This window comes from Cyphomyrmex costatus, unplaced genomic scaffold (assembly GCF_001594065.2).
Source record: "Cyphomyrmex costatus isolate MS0001 unplaced genomic scaffold, Ccosl1.0 scaffold29, whole genome shotgun sequence".
NCBI classification, from domain to species: Eukaryota; Metazoa; Arthropoda; class Insecta; order Hymenoptera; family Formicidae; genus Cyphomyrmex; species Cyphomyrmex costatus.
The window spans coordinates 2,848,841-2,868,148 of NW_017277017.1; the positions used below are offsets into that span (position 1 = coordinate 2,848,841).

At 27.9% G+C, this 19,308-nt stretch overlaps 1 protein-coding gene and 1 long non-coding RNA gene across 2 annotated transcripts; one reads left to right on the forward strand and one right to left on the reverse strand.

Moving 5' to 3' along the window:
• Nucleotides 1-5,101: 5,101 nt before the first annotated feature.
• On the reverse strand, nt 5,102-5,829 carry LOC108775249 (uncharacterized). Its single transcript, XR_001940755.1, has 3 exons — nt 5,794-5,829; nt 5,317-5,359; nt 5,102-5,123 (listed from the first exon to the last, which is right to left on the reverse strand). It is a non-coding gene; the product is annotated as an uncharacterized LOC108775249 (long non-coding RNA).
• Nucleotides 5,830-12,622: 6,793 nt separating this feature from the next.
• LOC108775248 (UDP-glucuronosyltransferase 2B20) lies at nt 12,623-16,121 on the forward strand. The gene is made up of 5 exons (XM_018541554.1): nt 12,623-13,147; nt 14,499-14,866; nt 15,030-15,249; nt 15,342-15,561; nt 15,827-16,121. Exons 1-5 carry the CDS (start codon nt 12,667-12,669, stop codon nt 16,119-16,121), a joined length of 1,584 nt encoding a protein of 527 aa, XP_018397056.1. The 5' UTR covers nt 12,623-12,666.
• Nucleotides 16,122-19,308: the final 3,187 nt, after the last annotated feature.

The following is a 19,308-nucleotide window of genomic DNA, read 5'->3' on the forward strand; positions in this document are numbered from 1 at the left end:
ATATAATTTTATTTGATGACAAATAATTTTCCTCACTATATATGCGGTCATTTGGTAAAATTAACGATTTTATCTAATATTACACAATTATTTCTTGTAATTGTCGAATTATATATCGAAATTTTGTACAAATTTTATAATGATTTCAGGGACTCTGTCCCACGATTACATTAAGTGATTACCCCCTCGTGCAAAAATGTCAAAATTAACATTTTTGTGTCGATGTTAACATTTGTGCATGGCTCAGAAAATTCACTCAATGTCTTTGAGTTAAAATTAACATTTTATTTTTTATACTGTGTGAATTGTTTCATGACGACGTATTGCCGATTTACACATATATGTTATACCACATATTCCGCATTTATGTAGTCTTATTTCAGTATGTTTGTCTATATTATGCCGATTTGAACTTGTCGGAGATTCAGAATACATATTTTAATACTAATAAGAGCGATTAATATAAAGAAAATTTGAAAACAATGTCGTAAATGTGATAATTATTAAAATACAATACAGAAAGTTATCAAAACTGAAGAATTTAGTTCTAAACTTCATAAGTCTTACCGTCCTGCTGAGGTACATTTTTTTCAGTGTTGCTACTTGTTCCCTGTTGTTGATCCATTTCTTTTGTTTTGGGAATATAAACTTTCACTCTTCAGGGTTATTTTCTATTTCAGTTTATTGTAATGTTCCGTATACTGCCTTCGTAGTTAACACGTTCTAAATATATTTTACTTACAAGTAAACCTACCTAAGTGTTAATCTCCGATTTTACTGCGATTTGGATATGTTATAGAACATGAAAAACTAAGAGACATGTATTTTTTTTTATAGCTGCGGTAAAACGCTTTTAGGGGGTGAAACAGCCCTCCCAAAATTGGGGCGAAAGTGGAAAAATGGCGATATCTTTGAGGATAGTGAAGCGATTTTAATGATTTTTGGTAGAAAAGTAAAATCATTAAAAATACAAAAAATCATTAAAATCGCTTCACCATCCTCAAAGATATCGCCATTTTTCCACTTTCGCCCCAATTTTGGGGGGGCTGTTTCACCCCTAAAAGCGTTTATCTGCAGATATAAAAAAATACGTGTCTCTTAGTTTTTCATGTTCTATAACATATCCAAAGCACAGCAAAATCGGAGATTAACACTTAGGTAGGTTTACTTGTTAGTTATTATCCACGTTAAATCATAGAAATAAGCAATTTTTTAATAATCCATTAAAGTTATAATATGCTAATAGTCATGGCCGGGCAAAGTACATCAAAAAGTAATTGAGATACAAAATACAAAATATAAAATATTGTTGTATTTCAATTACATTATTAAAAATGCTTTTAATTTTTCGGTTAAAATACAAAGTACCAATATTTCGAAATTTTTTATTTCAAATACAAAATTCTTTTTTTTATATAAAAATAAAAAATGCATCCAAAATTTTTACTTGAAATACAAAATGCTATGTATGAGTTAATGCGAATAAGAGAAATAATTTAAACTCAAATGTGATGGATCCGTTTCAAATGAAATACTGAAAAAAATCATTTATTATTAGGTCCTAGTAATCATTAGATCTGTTCTTGTTGGATGAACTTTTGCATCCGTTTATCGTTCTTCTTTTTTTCACCAGGTGAAGAGAAAAGATGAACTAGTACAAAAAAGAACTAGTTCAGCAAAAAGAACAGATTTTCTTGCAATTACAAATAAAAATAAGGAAATTGTATTTAAAATTGTATTAAAGTATATTAAATAACCAATTTGAAATAAAATATACAAAATATAATACCTTCTTCTCTTTTATTTGAAATATGCCCGGCCCTGTTAACATATCTTATTGAATTTGATAAGAATGTAACAGATAGGTATGTTATAACAAAACTAAAACATAAATGTAGCAAGTATTTATAGTTAATATAATCTCTGGCGATAGACATTTTGTACCCGCCGTATTCATAGTTGTGCCTTAACTTAAAATTTCCTTAAGTTTATCTTCATATGCTATACGAATTATATTACGGGTTACTGAGCCTCTAAAGATAAATTTGTGGAAGCTTTAATTGTAAGGTATGATTATGGTATGATATTGGCTTTAATGATTTAATAACTTAAATGAAAATACTTACAGCTTAAGCGTTATAATCAGAACGAAGAAGTACGGTTGAATTTCAAATTGTTTGCTGACGTCTAAAGACGTCAAAGTCTTGGGAACTACTGTCAAGGTCTATATATGATATGTGTACCTTTGTACCATACATATACATAAACTTATATGTGTTCGTATATAAAAATACATTTAGGTGATTCTATGGAAAACCGATATGACATTTTGTTCTATTGGCAAGTCTTCGATATTGTTTATATTATGTGCCTTCCAAAAAGCGACACCATGCGATACAGCAATCATCTCATCCTTGTTTAACATTGGCGAACAACAAGGACATACTGATACACCGTGTCACACCGTGTCATGTGTGTCCCTTGTTGGAAGGCATCCACTGTTTTCGTAAAAATCACTTGTACATATACAACCTATATAATGTATTGTTATTTTGTGATATAAACGTTTACTCATTTTAAATTAATTTAGTTTTTATTAATTTTCCTTCATGTGTGTGTGTAAAATATATATGTACAATGTCAATTTTATATTAAATTTTATTGAACCACGAGAATTAAAAGCAGCGTCTTATTATCTTTTGATTACAATCATGACTAGCAAAATTAATGTGTTAAATAATTTTAAAGGGTCATATTATGTTACGACGGAAGATTATAAGACATCGTATAAAAACGTATTGTTTAAATTAAAATATTTTTAATGATTTATATATATATAATAACAGTAAAATATTTCAATGTTAAAATTAAATTAATTTTCTATTACACTTGATCAACAATGATATCAGGGAACTATACTAGATTATTCAACTTAAATATATATTTCGCAAACAATATATAAAAGTACAGAATTGACTACATTCATAATATACATTATCATCCAAGAATATTGTTGTAATGCTGCCATTAAGAAGTCAAATTAAAATACAAAGAACTGTATACCAAAACCATAAAAAATTATCATACAGTTAAAAATAAAGGCCAAAGATTTAGTACATTTCTTTTATTTTTTTAAAGATTTTCTAATTACATCCATTATTACATCAAAGAACTTATAAATGAACAAGTAAAAATTTTAATGTTAAAGTTTATAAAATTTTTTATTCTACTTATAAACAATGACATCAGGAAACTGTACTATATTATTTAACTTCAATATACAATAATATTTTCCAATATATGAAATTACAAAATTTTATCGACTACATACAAATACACATTATTATAACGAAGAATATTGTGGTTTGTCGTAATGCTGGCATTAAAAAATAAAATTAAAGTGCAAAAAACTATAAATCAAAAATATTACAATTTGTTATTTCTTAAAAATGAAAAAAATCTTACATAAGGTACATTTCTTTTTATACTCAATTAAAGATTTTTTTATTACATGCGCATCGTGATATTTTTTTTTCTATTTCAGACTATTTGACTGTTTAATAAAATTATTCCATACATTAGGGTATGTATCGTCTTCACGTTCACTCATGGAAAGTATCGCTTAATGTACCTTCCATGTATGAGTATTTACTTAATTAGGCGTAAATACATTTTTAAAAAGTTATGTCACCAAGTACCTAACATGACAAAATAATGTAATTTGGATAAATAAATCACGTGACGAATTGCTTAACTCATTTAGTTACTCAAGAAAACTGTGTAATTTAAATAATCATGTGATATTAAATATAATTTCCATTCATCGTGCGACTTTAGACTTTAGAACAATTAAATTTTAGAGTACTGTATTATACATATAATTAAAGGGAATTAAAAATATCATCGTATGTTTTTTCAAATTACTGGATGTTAGAAAATCATACACTGATTTCGAACAATTCATTAGTTGATATACTTATCTCACTCACGTGATTTCGACATGTAATTTTGTGTCGTTACTTTTTTAATAAGGGTCTACTAAATACTAAAAAGCACAAATAATACAACGCTAGAAACGTTAATATGGTATATACCATTAAGGTGGCACACTCGCAATAATATTACATAATAAATAAGCCCTTCGTAAATTCGATTACGATACCCTTTCTTTCGATTCTCGTCAGTGAGAGATAACTGTTGACTACACCTGTTCAAGGCGTACGCAGAAGGAAGATGCAGCCTAACGCAGGTCGTTCCTCTCTTCTGACGATTCTCATAATGACCTGACTGAATGTTTACGAAAATTGAATCCATCTCACGATTTTGTCTATTATTAACAAAGTGAACTAAAAGTTTAAAAAAAAAATAATCGTATGACATTTTTTTGAAATCTCAGTTTCACGCGTTTCATCTTTACAATTTCGTTTCTAACTAAAATATCGATGTTCATTCGAACCCTACAAAGAAATTCGCGACATTTTCATAAACTTTGTATTCGGGACGTGAATAAATGTACAGCTTCTAATTGTTCACTTCTCGACACCGAAGTGTTAATGTCATTTCAACTGCAACAGCGTGTCCACGTCTTTTAGTACAATACATATATAATTTCAATTTCAAGAAAGTCAAGTAATCTAAAATTCGCGAAAATGTACTCGATATGTAAATAGGTCAATTAATACCGATTTTCTTGGTTTGGATAAAAAATTAAATGCTTTAGCACAGGTTTCGGATGTATAAGATGTACCCTTTAGTATGTAGGTCTCTATAAGACTTGTAACGTTCCTCATTGAAATGCTGTTTCACCTCGTGGGATCTCAAGTTTGTTTTACGACTGCAAAATGACAGTTTCAATATTTACTATTTTAGACCAGTTCATTTAATCACTGATATTGAATTCACAAGAATTCTCCTAACTCTTGTTTCGTGTGTATGTTATTCACTATAAACACTCACCTAAACACGCAATTTTTCCACAAAACACGCAATGGTAAGATTTTTCGCTTTTATGAATCCTCTCATGAACACGCATATTCTACTTAGACTTAAACCTTTTATTAGGTTCGAAAGGTACCTGACTAGGATGCTGTGTCACTATGTGGTGTGTTGCGTCTTCTTCTTTACTACAAAAGGACGTTGCAATATTTATTATTTTTTACTACTTAAATTAATCATTTATATTGAATTATCGATATACTTTTTTAACTCTTATGTTGTGTGCGTGCGTGCGTGCGTGCGTGCGTGCGTGTGTGTGTGTGTTTGTGTGTGTGTGTGTGTGTGTGTGTATGTGTGTGTGTGGTACACTTAATCACTCACCTAAATAATTGTCCACAACGGCAAATGTATACGATTATATGCTCTGTAAAAAAAAATGTTAATTTTAACTCAAAGACATTGAGTGGATTTTCTGAGACATGCAAAAATGTTAAAATTAACATTTTTGTGTCGATGTTAACATTTTTGCATATCTCAGAAAATTCACTCAATGTCTTTGAGTTAAAATTAACATTTTATTTTTTATACTGTGTGAATTGTTTCATGACGACGTATTGCCGATTTACACATATATGTTATACCACATATTCCGCATTTATGTAGTCTTATTTCAGTATGTTTGTCTATATTATGCCGATTTGAACTTGTCGGAGATTCAGAGTGCATATTTTAATACTAATAAGAGCGATTAATATAAAGAAAATTTGGAAACTATGTCGTAAATGTGATAATTATTAAAATACAATGCAGAAAGTTATCAAAACTGAAGAATTTAGTTCTGAACTTCATAAGTCTTACCGTGCTGCTGAGGATTTTGCGAAGATATATTTTCTTCGTTACTTGTTCCCTCTTGTTGATTCATTTCTTATTTTGGGAATATAAACTTTCACTCTTCAGGGTTATTTTCTATTTCAGTTTATTGTAATGTTCCGTATACTGCCTTCGTAGTTAATACGTTCTAAATATATTTTACTTAATTATTATCCTCGTTAAATCATAGAAATAAGCAATTTTTTAATAATCCATTAAAGTTATAATATGCTAATAGTCATGGCCGGGCAAAATACATCAAAAGGTAATTGAGATACAAAATACAGAATATAAAATATTGTTGTATTTAAATTACATTATTAAAAATGCTTTTAATTTTTCAGTTTAAAATACAAAGTACCAATAGGTATATCGAAATTTTTTATTTCAAATACAAAATTCTTTTTTTCATATAAAAATAAAAAATGCATCCAAAATTTTTACTTGAAATACAAAATGCTATGTATGAGTTAATGCGAATAAGAGAATTTATTTAAACTCAAATGTGATGGATTCGTTTCAAATGAAATATCGAAAAAAATCATTTATTATTAGGTCCTAGTAATCCTTAGATCTGTTCTTGTTGGATGAACTTTTGCATCAGTTTATCGTTCTTCTTTTTTTCACCAGGTGAAGAGAAAAGATGAACTAGTACAAAAGTTCAGCAAAAAGAACAGATTTCCTTGCAATTACAAATAAAAATAAGGAAATTGTATTTAAAATTGTATTAAAGTATATTAAATAACCAATTTGAAATAAAATATACAAAATATAATACCTTCTTCTCTTTTATTTGAAATATGCCCGGCCCTGCTAACATATCTTATTAAATCTGATAAGAATGTAACAGATAGGTATGTTATAACAAAACTGAAATATAAATGTAGCAGGTGTTTAAAGTTAATATAATCTCTGGCGTTAGACATTTTGTACCCGTATTCATAGTTGTGCCTTATACTTAAAATTTCCTTAAGTTTATCATCATATGCTATACGAATTATATTACAGGCTATTGAGCGTCTGAAGATAAATTTCTAGAAGCTTTAATTATAAGGTATGATTATGAATACGGGCTTTAATGATTTAATAACTTATATTCTAATACTTACAGCTTACTTACAGCGTTAATAACTTATATTCTAATACTTACAGCTTACTTACAGCGTTATAATCAGAACGAAGAAGTACGGTTGAATTTCAAATTGTTTGCTGACGTCTAAACACGTCAAAATTTTGGGAACTACTGTGTCCAGGTCTACATATGATATGTGTACTTTTGTACCATACATATACATAAACTTATTTGTGTTCGTATATAAATATACATATAGGTAATTCTATGGAGAGCCGATATGACATTTTGTCCTAGTGGTAAGTCTTGGATTGTTTATATTTTGTGCTTTCCAACAAGCGACACGGTTGCGATACAGTGATCATCTCATCCTTGTTTAACATTGGTGAACAACAAGGACATACTGATACACTGTGTCGTACCGTGTCATGTGTGTCGCTTGTTGGAAGGCACTCACTGTTTTCGTAAAAACCACTTGTACATATACATTTCATATAATATATATTATCATCGAAGAATATTGTTTTTATGCTGCTATTGAGAAATAAAATCGAAATGCAAAGATCTGTATACCAAAACTATTAAAAAAAATTGTCATATTGTTAAAAATAAAAACCTAAGGTCTAGTAGATATCTTTTTGTACTTATTTAAAAATTTTCTTATTACATCCATTGTGATATATTTTTTTCTATTTCATTATTCAATTATTTAATACAATTTTTCCATACATTTTGAGTACGTATCGTCTTCATGTTCGCTCACTGAAGACATTGTTTCATGTACCTTTTGTATTGAGAGACAAATATAAAACGCTTGTCATATTAATTTTACATGCACATATACATATACATATATGTATGGACATATAAAATATAGGGAAGACTGTCTTATTGGCACAGCTTTCAAAATTTCAGCATTCACAAGCCCGATCGGATTAAGCTAATCCCGCACAGCGAAAATACACAAACAATCTAAAGATGCCGGTCTGACTTCTGATTTGATCTTTCTTGCTCCATAATTCTGATGAATAGCAAGAGAGCCCGATAATGTGATCCTTTGAATCTCAGCCTCAGCTGTAGAATCTGTAAAATTTAAGGCTCTTTTCATGAGAGAGAGAGAGAGAGAGAGAGAGGGAGAGAGAGAGGGGGGGGGTGAAATTAGCTGGAGAATTAAATATCACATTTTTGTAAAAAATAGGGCGAGAATAGTTGAGAAAGATATGGGCGGCTTTTAGACTAACTGCTCATCATTTTCAGCGTTTATGAGAGGCAGCTTCTCTCGCATAATCTGAGGATACGCCCTTTCTTTTTCTTTCTCTTGTTGCTCATCGATTATTAATCAATTGAAAAAGTTTGCTATTTGTTATATTGAACATTTTCAAAATTTAATTAAATTTTGATTTATTCTTCTGAGCCTCTAATTATTACTTAAAATTTGTTGAAATCTTCGTTGTACAATAATAATGTAATAATAATATCAAGATACCTCTCACCACATCAGAATATTTTTTATTATATTATAACTATATATAATATATTATAACTATAATTCGTATATATAACTTTCTTTCTTCTTCGCTCTATCTTTATCGGCCTTTATTCCTGCTTCATGTCCATCATCCTCGATTCGATACAATACATATCCGATATGTGACGGCAACGTCAAAATATCGCATTTTAAAAAATATTAGTTAATGACATTTTCGTTCCAATGCGAATTTAAATACGTTAAATATTCTAATATTATTGATGTGTAAATCATACATTTTTAAATGCTTTAGAAGAAGGGAGAATGATAAGATATAAGATTCGAAGTTATTGGTCTATATAGAAATATGAAGGCAAGAATAATATTAAGAATTATATTCAAGAACAGTACTAACTTGTTATTATCTCAGTATTGGTCGAAGAAACTATTGCGAAGAGCGTACTTTTTTTGTAAATAAGTTTATCTTAAAGCTATTAATTTTAATATTTTATAAAATCGGTTCTTTAATCAAATAAAAACTGTAAGTAAAAAAACATTAATTTTTGTAACTTTCTTATAAGATACTGTATACTTTGTCATTTTATCTCTTTCTTTTTGTTAGATATACAGGAATTTGTCTGAAAATGTCTGGAATTTAAATGTTAAAACTTCGGGAGCGTGTAGGGGATCGATAAATTAAGAAAACAAGTCCTGCAGAGATATGTTCGTTTTTGCTTCGTTTTGAAGAAAATCGCAAAAAAGACAAAACGTAGTTTAATTCATTCTTGATTTGAAACATTATCGTCGCTAAAAATTGTATTTGAAAATAATAATAATAATTCCGTTTTTAGGTGATAATTTGTTTTGTTAATTAAATTTCTGCCTTTCTCCTATAAATTTGTCAGTTACTCATTAGAAGCTATCGAGTGAATTACTCCTGTCACAATATACCACGTACATATTTTAATGTTGAATATGATAATATGGTTTTCGTGTATGGTTTCTGCAACGTTAATGCTACGGAGGCGGTACGAGAGTATGCACGCTAATTTTCAAATGGAAGAGTACCGAATCGGCGAGTCATTACAATAGTTTTTAATAGGCTACGAGAGATCGGCTCATTTTCAATTTATCAAGTTTTTAAAATTATCCGTTGAAAGCAAATATGCAAGTAGAAAATCGTGTCCTGTACGCCACTTTTATAACAATCTCGAGACCAGCATCCGGAGAGCATCAGCTGTATTATGATTGCTTACGACACAAATAACGATTGCTTTACTGCCAAACTTTAAAAGATGATAATCACCATCCGTATCATATTCAAAAAGTGCAGAATTTAGTATCTCATAATTATTTCAAGATGTTGAATGTTAGTTTCTTGAACAATGTAACAATGGTAATTTATTTCTATCAAAAATAATCTGGACAGATGAAGCTATATTTATAAAAGGAAGAATTATTAATCAAAGAAATTATCATGTATGGACTCATAAAAGTTCCAGAGCTATTAGGTCAAATATCACCAGATTAATGTTTAGCTGCAACATGAGCTGTTTGTACTAAATGCAATGTTTATAAAAAACCATAACGTTTTGAACAATATTTACATTAAGAAAGTGAATAAATACAACGTGAATAATAAAAAAAGTATAAAAATGAAATACGTTTTATCTTTTCACGATTTTCTCCAAAATGAAGCAAAAACAAGCATATATATATATATATACACACACAGGATTTTTTTTCTTAATTTTTCGATCCCCTACACGCTTCCGAAGTTTTGACATTTAAATTTCGGACACCCTATGTATCATGTCTAATTTTAGACAAACTATTATTTTATAATCTTATTGAAGACTTGAACCTCATTTTAGTTATAATTATCTTTAATTAACATGCACTTTTGTTGGAATTGCACTAGTAAACTTTATTACAAACTATGTTCCGTGTTACTACTTGTTCTGTGTTATGGCAACAAGAAAGTCAGATTTCACTTTCTTGCGATGGAAAGAAAAATAGGACTTGATCGGTGTGGTCAGATAGAGAAATAGGCGCTTTAAAAAATAAAGATGACAAAGAATGAAAGAAATGTGAACCTCCACAGTTTCGGTTCATCTATTCCGCAAGTTTTTACAATCTGTCACGGTCCATCGAATGTATACGCGCAATGTATCCATCGATTTCAAGTAAATTTCACTTTTTACCGAAACACGGATTGAGACTATAACTTGAAGTTACATAGCGATAGAAAAATTTAAGAAAATTGTTTTTAAGTTATTGATTGTTATAACGCAGAATTCAATTGTATGACTATTTATATTGATATAAGCAAAGTCGTATGATGTGTATGCAGTTTAGCAATTAATTTTTTAAAAATTAACTTTTTCTTACAATTCTGAATGTTTTTTTAAGACCATGGCACATAAAAAAACTTAAGCAGGAAAACATAAACAAGCAAATTAACCAAAAAGAAAAAAAATCAAAAATCGTAATGCCATAACATACTTCTAAATTTCTTGAAGTGAAATCTTACTTCAAGAGAATAAAAATACAATCATTTTTGGAGAATACAGTCACTTGGAGAATTAGAGATTAATCTCATTTCTTTTTTGAAGTGAGATTTCTTTTCTTTGAAATTTCACTTAAAATGAGTAAAAATTATCGCTCTTTTTCAAGAAGTAAAACATTTTTCCTCTTTTCCAAAAATGACTGTATTTTTACTCTTTTGGAGTGAGATTTTACTTCAAGTAATTTAGAATGTAAGTGCAGCAAATCCAAAATGTTGATTTGCTTATTGCTTACGTTTTATCACTTTTGTGTGTACTATCGTTTTAAGAATTCTAAAATTTATTAGTAAAATTGAAAATGTTCGATAAATATTATAAATATTGTGTTCCAAGAGCGCAATTTCAATGCTATCAACAAATTCTGTCCTTATTTTACGTCTAATGAATGATAAAACAGTTTGGAAAAGCGATAACACGTACTTAAATCGCTCGCACATGCCTTTTTTACATTTTCTTTATATATAGGATAGAATATGTTGAATAACTTGGTGGAAAAAGAATCGTATTACGCTTAATAAATACACAACTTAAAAATAAACAACATGCACTCTTTCGAAAGCTGTAAGATATTTTCATGTGCGATTTTTAATTTATGCTATAGAACTTTGTAAAAAGTTTTTATGTTTGAACAAATCAGCATTTGTATTAATGTAACTACATAAAAAATAAGTTACATCAAGAATTCTATAAAAACATTATAGGCTCAAGAGATTAAATCTAAATATATGTAATATATTTATTACTGCATTTCAAAACAATTCGAGGTCCATCTTAATCATAATGTACATCATGTTCCCATGACATAGAACATCTTTGTAAATTTTAATACTTCGATTAAAGTTAAACTGATGAGGACCTAAACGAAAGGTCGAAACGTTTATTTACATTATTGTATGATTTTTAATAAAGTTATTTATAATTCATACGAACAACTAGTGTTGGCTTATATCAAGAAATATTAAAATGCGTTTTGGAATATTTTATTATATTTTTAATAAAATTACACTCTTAAAAATTACCTATTTTTAATACATGATTTTTTAATTTCTTAGTGCACATGTGTAGGTAAATACACGCTTAAATGTCTAAATATGAGCTAAAATAATGGCCTAGTTTACACCCAATGACCTGACCTATACCTTGACCTTTACCTCACCTAAGAGAGGTCTCAAACAGAGCGTTTATATCCTATATAGACCTATAATATTTTGGGGCCTAATGTATAGGTTGCATTTAGTCTCACGTGAGTGAGACTATTGAACAAAATAAAGTTCCCAAAACGCAGCCAAAACTCTAAAAAAAAAAAAAACAGTTGATAAATTTTTAAAGTATCAATTTTACAACATAAAATAACAAAAATAATATTTTTAAAAATATTAATTTGTTTTTTAAATTTACACCTCGTAAATTTATCATATGGTTTCTTTTTACTAAATTTAATATTACTATTTTTAATTTTATTAAAGAACTTTAAAACTTTAAAAAGTGCAACATATATTTAGAACTAAATCACAAATTAATTTTTTTAATAACAAGGTGCTAACTTCACATAGGTATAATACAGTAACTTAAAATAAGCTATGTTATAAATATGTATATGCGCATTTATTTTTAAGATTCTATACTGTATATAATGTAAATTAAATTAAACAGATAAAAATTGGAACGATCGTATAAATAAAAGAAAATATTTTGTTGAATTATCAGTAATGAAAATTAATTTTTACTAAGTTTTACTTATTATCAACAGTAAAATGAAACCGATTACCGAAATGACATTTTGGATAGCGTGTTTTGCATATATTGCTACTCCAATAGAAACTGCAAGGATCTTAGCAATTATTCCACTACCATCTTATAGTCACCAAATTCCTTATCGACTATTATGGACCACTTTAAGCCGGAGAGGACACGAAATCATCGTCTTAACAACTGATCCAATCAATGACCCCAGTTTGACCAATTTGACAGAAATCAACTTTAAATCGAATTACAAACTAATTAAAAAACTAAATTTTATTGAATATATGGAGTATAGCCATACATGGCTAGATATATTACGCAAACAATTATGGCCGTTGTGTCATGAAATAACAGAAAACATTTATAAGCATCCGGAAGTACGTAAGATGTACGAACCGAATAGTGATACAAAATTCGACGTAGTAATTGTAGAAACTATAAAATCACCCAGCATGTATGCCTTAGCATATAGATTTAACGCACCACTTATAGGTAAGAATAATGATATATATAAAATTATTATAAATGTTTTACTTAAAATTTGTTTTATTTCAGTGAAAAAAATATCGAAAAAAAGGTTACTTCTATTTTCAAATTTTTTGTTTTTTATATTTATACATATACTGAATAAAAAGTAACAATAATTGTAATAGTTATTGTAAAAAAAAAAATTATTCATAAGTAAAATTTGTTAAAATAGCAAAATGAAGTATCTCTTGTTACCATAAATAAGCGAAATTTGCAAAATGAACAAAATAAGTAAACTTTGTTATTTAACAGTACAATTTAATTATCCACATTTTGTAAATAACAATTTAAAATTTGTTTGCAATTATAAAACAAATTTGTAATTAAAATAAAATAATCTATATTATGTGGTAGATCGAAGAGTGTTTAATATAGATCGAGCTCTCACTGCAGATGTCATGTTTTCTCGTAAAAAATATTCGACATCTGTATAAAGCGGGAATAGTTTAGAGTGCGTTTCGTTTCATGTATAATGCTATCAGATACGTATATTATTTTATACTATTTTAATATACGTTGAATAGTAAAGATAAAATGATGCATTAATCGTGAGATGTAACGCATCATAAAAATCAATTTCATGCATTTCTCGCCATATCATGGTCGATCATATACAGCGACAACTATTTTTGTCAGGACAATTATTAACAAAACGATCTAAATATATACGTTTATAAAGCTAGTAAAATTTAAAACGTCAAACATAATTTTATGTAATCTGTTAAAAGAAATAGATATACATATATCACTTTTACGTAATTGTTTTGTTTCGATAACAAAATCTTGTATTTTCAATCATAAAAATCTCTAAATATTACAATATATGTATATAAAACAGTTGTGTGTGTGTTTTATTGAATTATTAGTTTATTTAATAAGTCAATAATAATATTGCCATGATAACTAGGTTACGAACAAACAGTTTTTGCATCAGTAACAAAGCTTCGGTTATTCATAATAAACACTTCTCTCAGTGTATATAGATAAACTTCGTAACTAATATTATATCTAAATAAGTTTTATTTCGTAAAATTAATTAGAAAATTATATAGTGTATTATTGTTATTTATTAATTTTGCATTCTCTTTACATCATTGTGATTCACTATTACAATTTAAAGAAATAACAATTATATTATTATATATATATATGAACAAATTATTAACTTAATTACTTCTCAAATATGTAATACACGTTTATAATGATATTAAAATATTACCTTCATCTATAATTTTTTAAACCCAAATCTTGTTTAAATTAACTGTGTTCAAAGAACCCATTCTATTATATATTGTATGTCTATATTTATTTACAGGTGTTTCAACATTTGGATTGTACAATCATAACTATTACCTACTCGGTGCACCTGTTCTGCCATCACATTCTTCGGCTTGGGAAATGGAAGATACCGTTTTTAATCAATCGTTGTGGCAGAGAATTAAGAATTTCATTCGTCAATGGTATCACATATATTGTACATTAAATCATTATTATTCTAAGCAGCAAGCCATAGCAGAAAAATATCTTGGAAAAAATATACCGGACATAAGTGACATCGAAAGAAATATAAGTTTTGTTTTCCACAATCAACGAGAAACTCTTTCATTTGTTAGACCACGTACACCAAATGTTATGTCATTTGGAAATTTTCATATTTCAAGAAAACCTATAGCTTTACCAAAAGTAATAATTGTATTTAAACAATATATTGTTAAAATTTCATTGTGTTTAAGAAATAACATTTTTATTTGCTTTATGACTAAAATTCGTTTTCAGCTTATATGCATATATATACTTTTTTTTTGAACGCAATATATATATAAATAAGAATATTATTTTATTTCAGAATTTGAATGAATTTATAACAGATGCACCTAATGGATTTATCTATATGAGTTTAGGCACAAATGTTCGATTCTCATCATTATCGGAGCATATACAAAGCACATTTCGAGATGTATTTGCAAGCTTGCCATATAAAATCCTATGGAAACATGATAGCGAATTACCAAATAAACCAGACAATATCTTTATTGCTAAATGGTTTCCTCAACAGAGCATTCTCGGTAAATCTATGCAATGCCATAATTTAATCAGACTAACAAAAATATATATTTACGTATCCGTTCATTAGCCAATTCTACTTTTTGTTTTACAGCTCATCCAAACATTAAATTATTCATATATCAAGGTGGTCTTCAAAGCACGGAAGAAGCTGTATATTATACAGTACCACTCTTAGGATTACCAGTTCTAGCTGATCAGTATAGTCAAATTAAGAAAATGGTATCTTTAGGAGTTGCAAAATATTTAAATATTATAGACATATCAAGAGAAAATCTGAATGAATCTATAATAGATATTTTATATGATGAAGGGTATTGGTTTTTTTGTAACAATTATCTTGTGTCACGTTATTCATTATTTTCATAAACATCTAATTTAATAGATAACTAATAATAAATAATATTTAATAGGTATCTAATTGTTATACAACATTATTTTTTTATACAAAATTTTTAATCTATATAATTATAATCAAAATGTAATTGTAAAATAGTACATTTTCTTTCATATAATTTTTATTAATAGTATATATATATATAATTTTTTTATGTAACATATATTATTACTGTTTTCTAGATATAAAAAAAGAATGCTCAAAGTTAAAGCGCTTAATGAAGATAAGCCTTATGATATACTAGAACATGTCATTTGGTGGATTGAATTCATCATTCGTCATAAGGGTGCTTCTCATCTTCGTACCAATATTGGTCATGATCCTTGGTATCAAAGACACGATATGGACGTCATAGCAATTTTATCAATTATCATATTTACAACATTAATTTGTACACTAGTAGCTATTTATAAATTGTTAAAAATCATATTTAATCTTACAAAAATAATAGTAATTACAAAGAAAAAGATTGATTAATTCTTGATATGTGCATATAATGATATAAATAAAAATTGAAATATTAGTAAATTGTTAAAATGTTTGTATTTTATACAAATATTTAATATATTAAGTATTAAATTTTACTATTCATATGTCTATAAATAATCGTAGACTGTTTGCAAAAAATTATAAATTTTTAGAGTTGAAATTTTATCATTCATATTAAAAATAATCTATAAACTTCAAGGAAATATATTAAAAATTTCAGAAGATCTATAATAAATTATTATTCACATCGCGCGCGTTTACCACGTTGTGAGTAACATTACGTAATTGCCGCAATCGGATCGCGCAGTTTTAAATTTATATCACTGTCATCAATAATTGTTCGTTGAAACGTAATTCATGCTTGCTAAATAATTATATTGTCGTAGTGGAAAGTCCCTGCCTGTCTGATTTTCATATAATAATGCACAGGACAGTTATAATGAAAGTGCGATGTAAATGCATAATTAACGAGAGTAAGAGAGATAGTGGATTGTAATAAATTTTTTAATAGGATATATTTTGTTTACAAAGAGTTACTATACATTTGTTTACTTCTCTCAAAATAAATAATCAAGAGACACGGTAGTGTCTCGCGCCAAGTGAACGCGAAGCGCGAGACCGCACGTGTATCTTTACGCGAGTCGATGAGTTCCGTGTACCCGAGATTATCGGATCTCACAATAAATGGCTGAATTTATCAATTTTTACATATTCTTAATTTAGTTTTATCGTTTAAATTATATTATAAATATGTTTTTATTGTCTACGTACCCTACGAAGGAAGATATCTCGATGTGAAGTTGAAATGTCAAAAATTTTAACATCGGAAATGTTGTCCGTTTCACGTTTTAAACGACAGACGGCGTTTTGTTGAAAAAATGTTGTCCTTTTCACGTTTTAAACGGCAGACGGCGCTTGCTAGCATATTTTATTTTATATCGATTAGCTGTCAACGTAATGACATTAGATAGATAAAAATCAGCGATGGCAAAGGAGGATTTTTGTATCCTATTAAAGCAGTCAATGTCTTGCAAGCTCACGGAAAAAGTGTTCGAGAGTCGATTTTGGTTCTAGGCTGTGCTTTGAACTCTACTGTCGCCTCTCAAGCAATGTCGAAAAGGATAACGAACGCGAAAATCGCATGTCTAGACTTCTCGTTGCAAAAAAGCTGATCTGAAAAAAATTGCTAAAGCTGCAGGTGTGCAATTTCTAATTTCGCTAATCAACATAGAAGGAGAGGAGAATTTTGATGCCAGTTTTATATAAATTCTCACGGAATTATAATTAGTACCTAAGATACAGTTCGATCGCTAGAGAGAGAGAGAGAGAGAGAGAGAGAGACCTTATTATTTTTTTTTATATCGCCCTTGACTCTTCATATTGTTTATTTTTATATAACGAGTCCTTATTTCTTTTTCTATTAATTTCTTATTATTTTTCATATTCGGAATTATTTAATAACCATCTTATTATTGTATATTTTGAGGTCTAGCAGCGCCAAGTTTTTTGTACTTTTACTTTTTGAAATAAAGTATGTTATATATGTGTCAAGAAAATATATTCCTTTCATAATTGGCGCAATCTAAAAAGATTTCATTTTATTTTGTGAGGCTAACACACTTGGCGCCTTTTTTTCCTTTTTTTTAAAAAGGTAATTTTGTTGAGATATAGTATAACATATATAAATAATATAGTATAACATATTCTTCTCCCTTTCTCTTTTTCTAGGATTAATTTGAAAATTCTATAAAACAAATATATTTAGAATTAATTTACGTTTTTTTACTTATATTGTAAAAAAAATTGTATTTTATTACAATATAATGTATATATATATATATATCGTAATGTATCACTATCTGTCGACATTTGGCAAATATTTTTCACATAATAAGTATTTTATAGCACATAATGATATATAAATTACTCGTATATAGTGCAATTACTATATATGATATAAAATCAGATAATTCATAAGTGGAATATAATAAATTTTAGATAATACTTGTATTTTACATAAATTTAATTTTTATCATTATTATTAGTATTCATGTATGTGTGTATGTTAAATACTTATTCATATATGTGTTATAATATTTGCATAAAATTATTTATTATTAATAGAAACACTAAGGTCATATCATATTTGCATTAATTATACTTAAAAAAATATTTATATAAAAATGACACAAAAGTAGCTATATCCTAAACTTTAGTTTCTTTAAAGTCTTTAATATTTTTTCTATATTCGCGTAAAAAATAATATGAAATATTTGTTAACATATTTTTTAGAAACTACATACGTGAATTTGAAAAATAATTCGTTGTTGATGATTTATGAAGTTTCATATTCATAGCATATATTCGTAAAGTTATAATGTATTATAAAATGCAAAATAAAAATCATTTAAAAAATTTAATTTTCTGTTGTATTTCAGAATTGTGAAGAAGTCTATTATAATCTATCCTGTGTACAAAATCCGATAATAATTTTTTTATGCGAATGTATGCAAAAATGAGAAAAAAAGAAATAAAAGAAAAGAGTATAAATTTACCTTTTCATGATCTCTCTTTTACAAGATGTACACAAAGTAATATTATATTGGGGCATAACAGTGGTCTGAAATGAATATAGATATAAAATAAACAAAATCTTAAATATCGTAATATATTATTCATGTAATTGTAAAAAAAACTAAAATATAAAAATGTAAAAATAAAATAAGCATAAAAAAATTTTATGTCAAGGAATAACAAAAGTCACTTATTGCTTAAAATATATTAATGATTAATATATATATCTGTTGAGTTTTTTCTCCATAATAATTTAAATAATAATTTCAAATATCCGCGACATCACACACTTATAAAACACAATAATGCTGCGGATAACGAAAATGTATATAAAGTTTTTTTTTTAACAGTGTAGCCTTTTTCTCCTTGTTCCATTATCGGAGAAACTTCTTTTTATCATAAGGGGACGACATTCCCGGGAGATTATCAAAAAGCGATAGAAAAGGACATTTTCTCTTCATCGAGCGCCCTTTTGCGCTTCCTCCCTCTCTTTCCTACACGAAACTCGCGCGTCAAGAGGCGTAATCGTTTTTGTATCCGATAACGTGTTTTATCCGCCACCTTTTCCGCGCTCCTTTCTCCCGCGATTCACCAAAGGCGG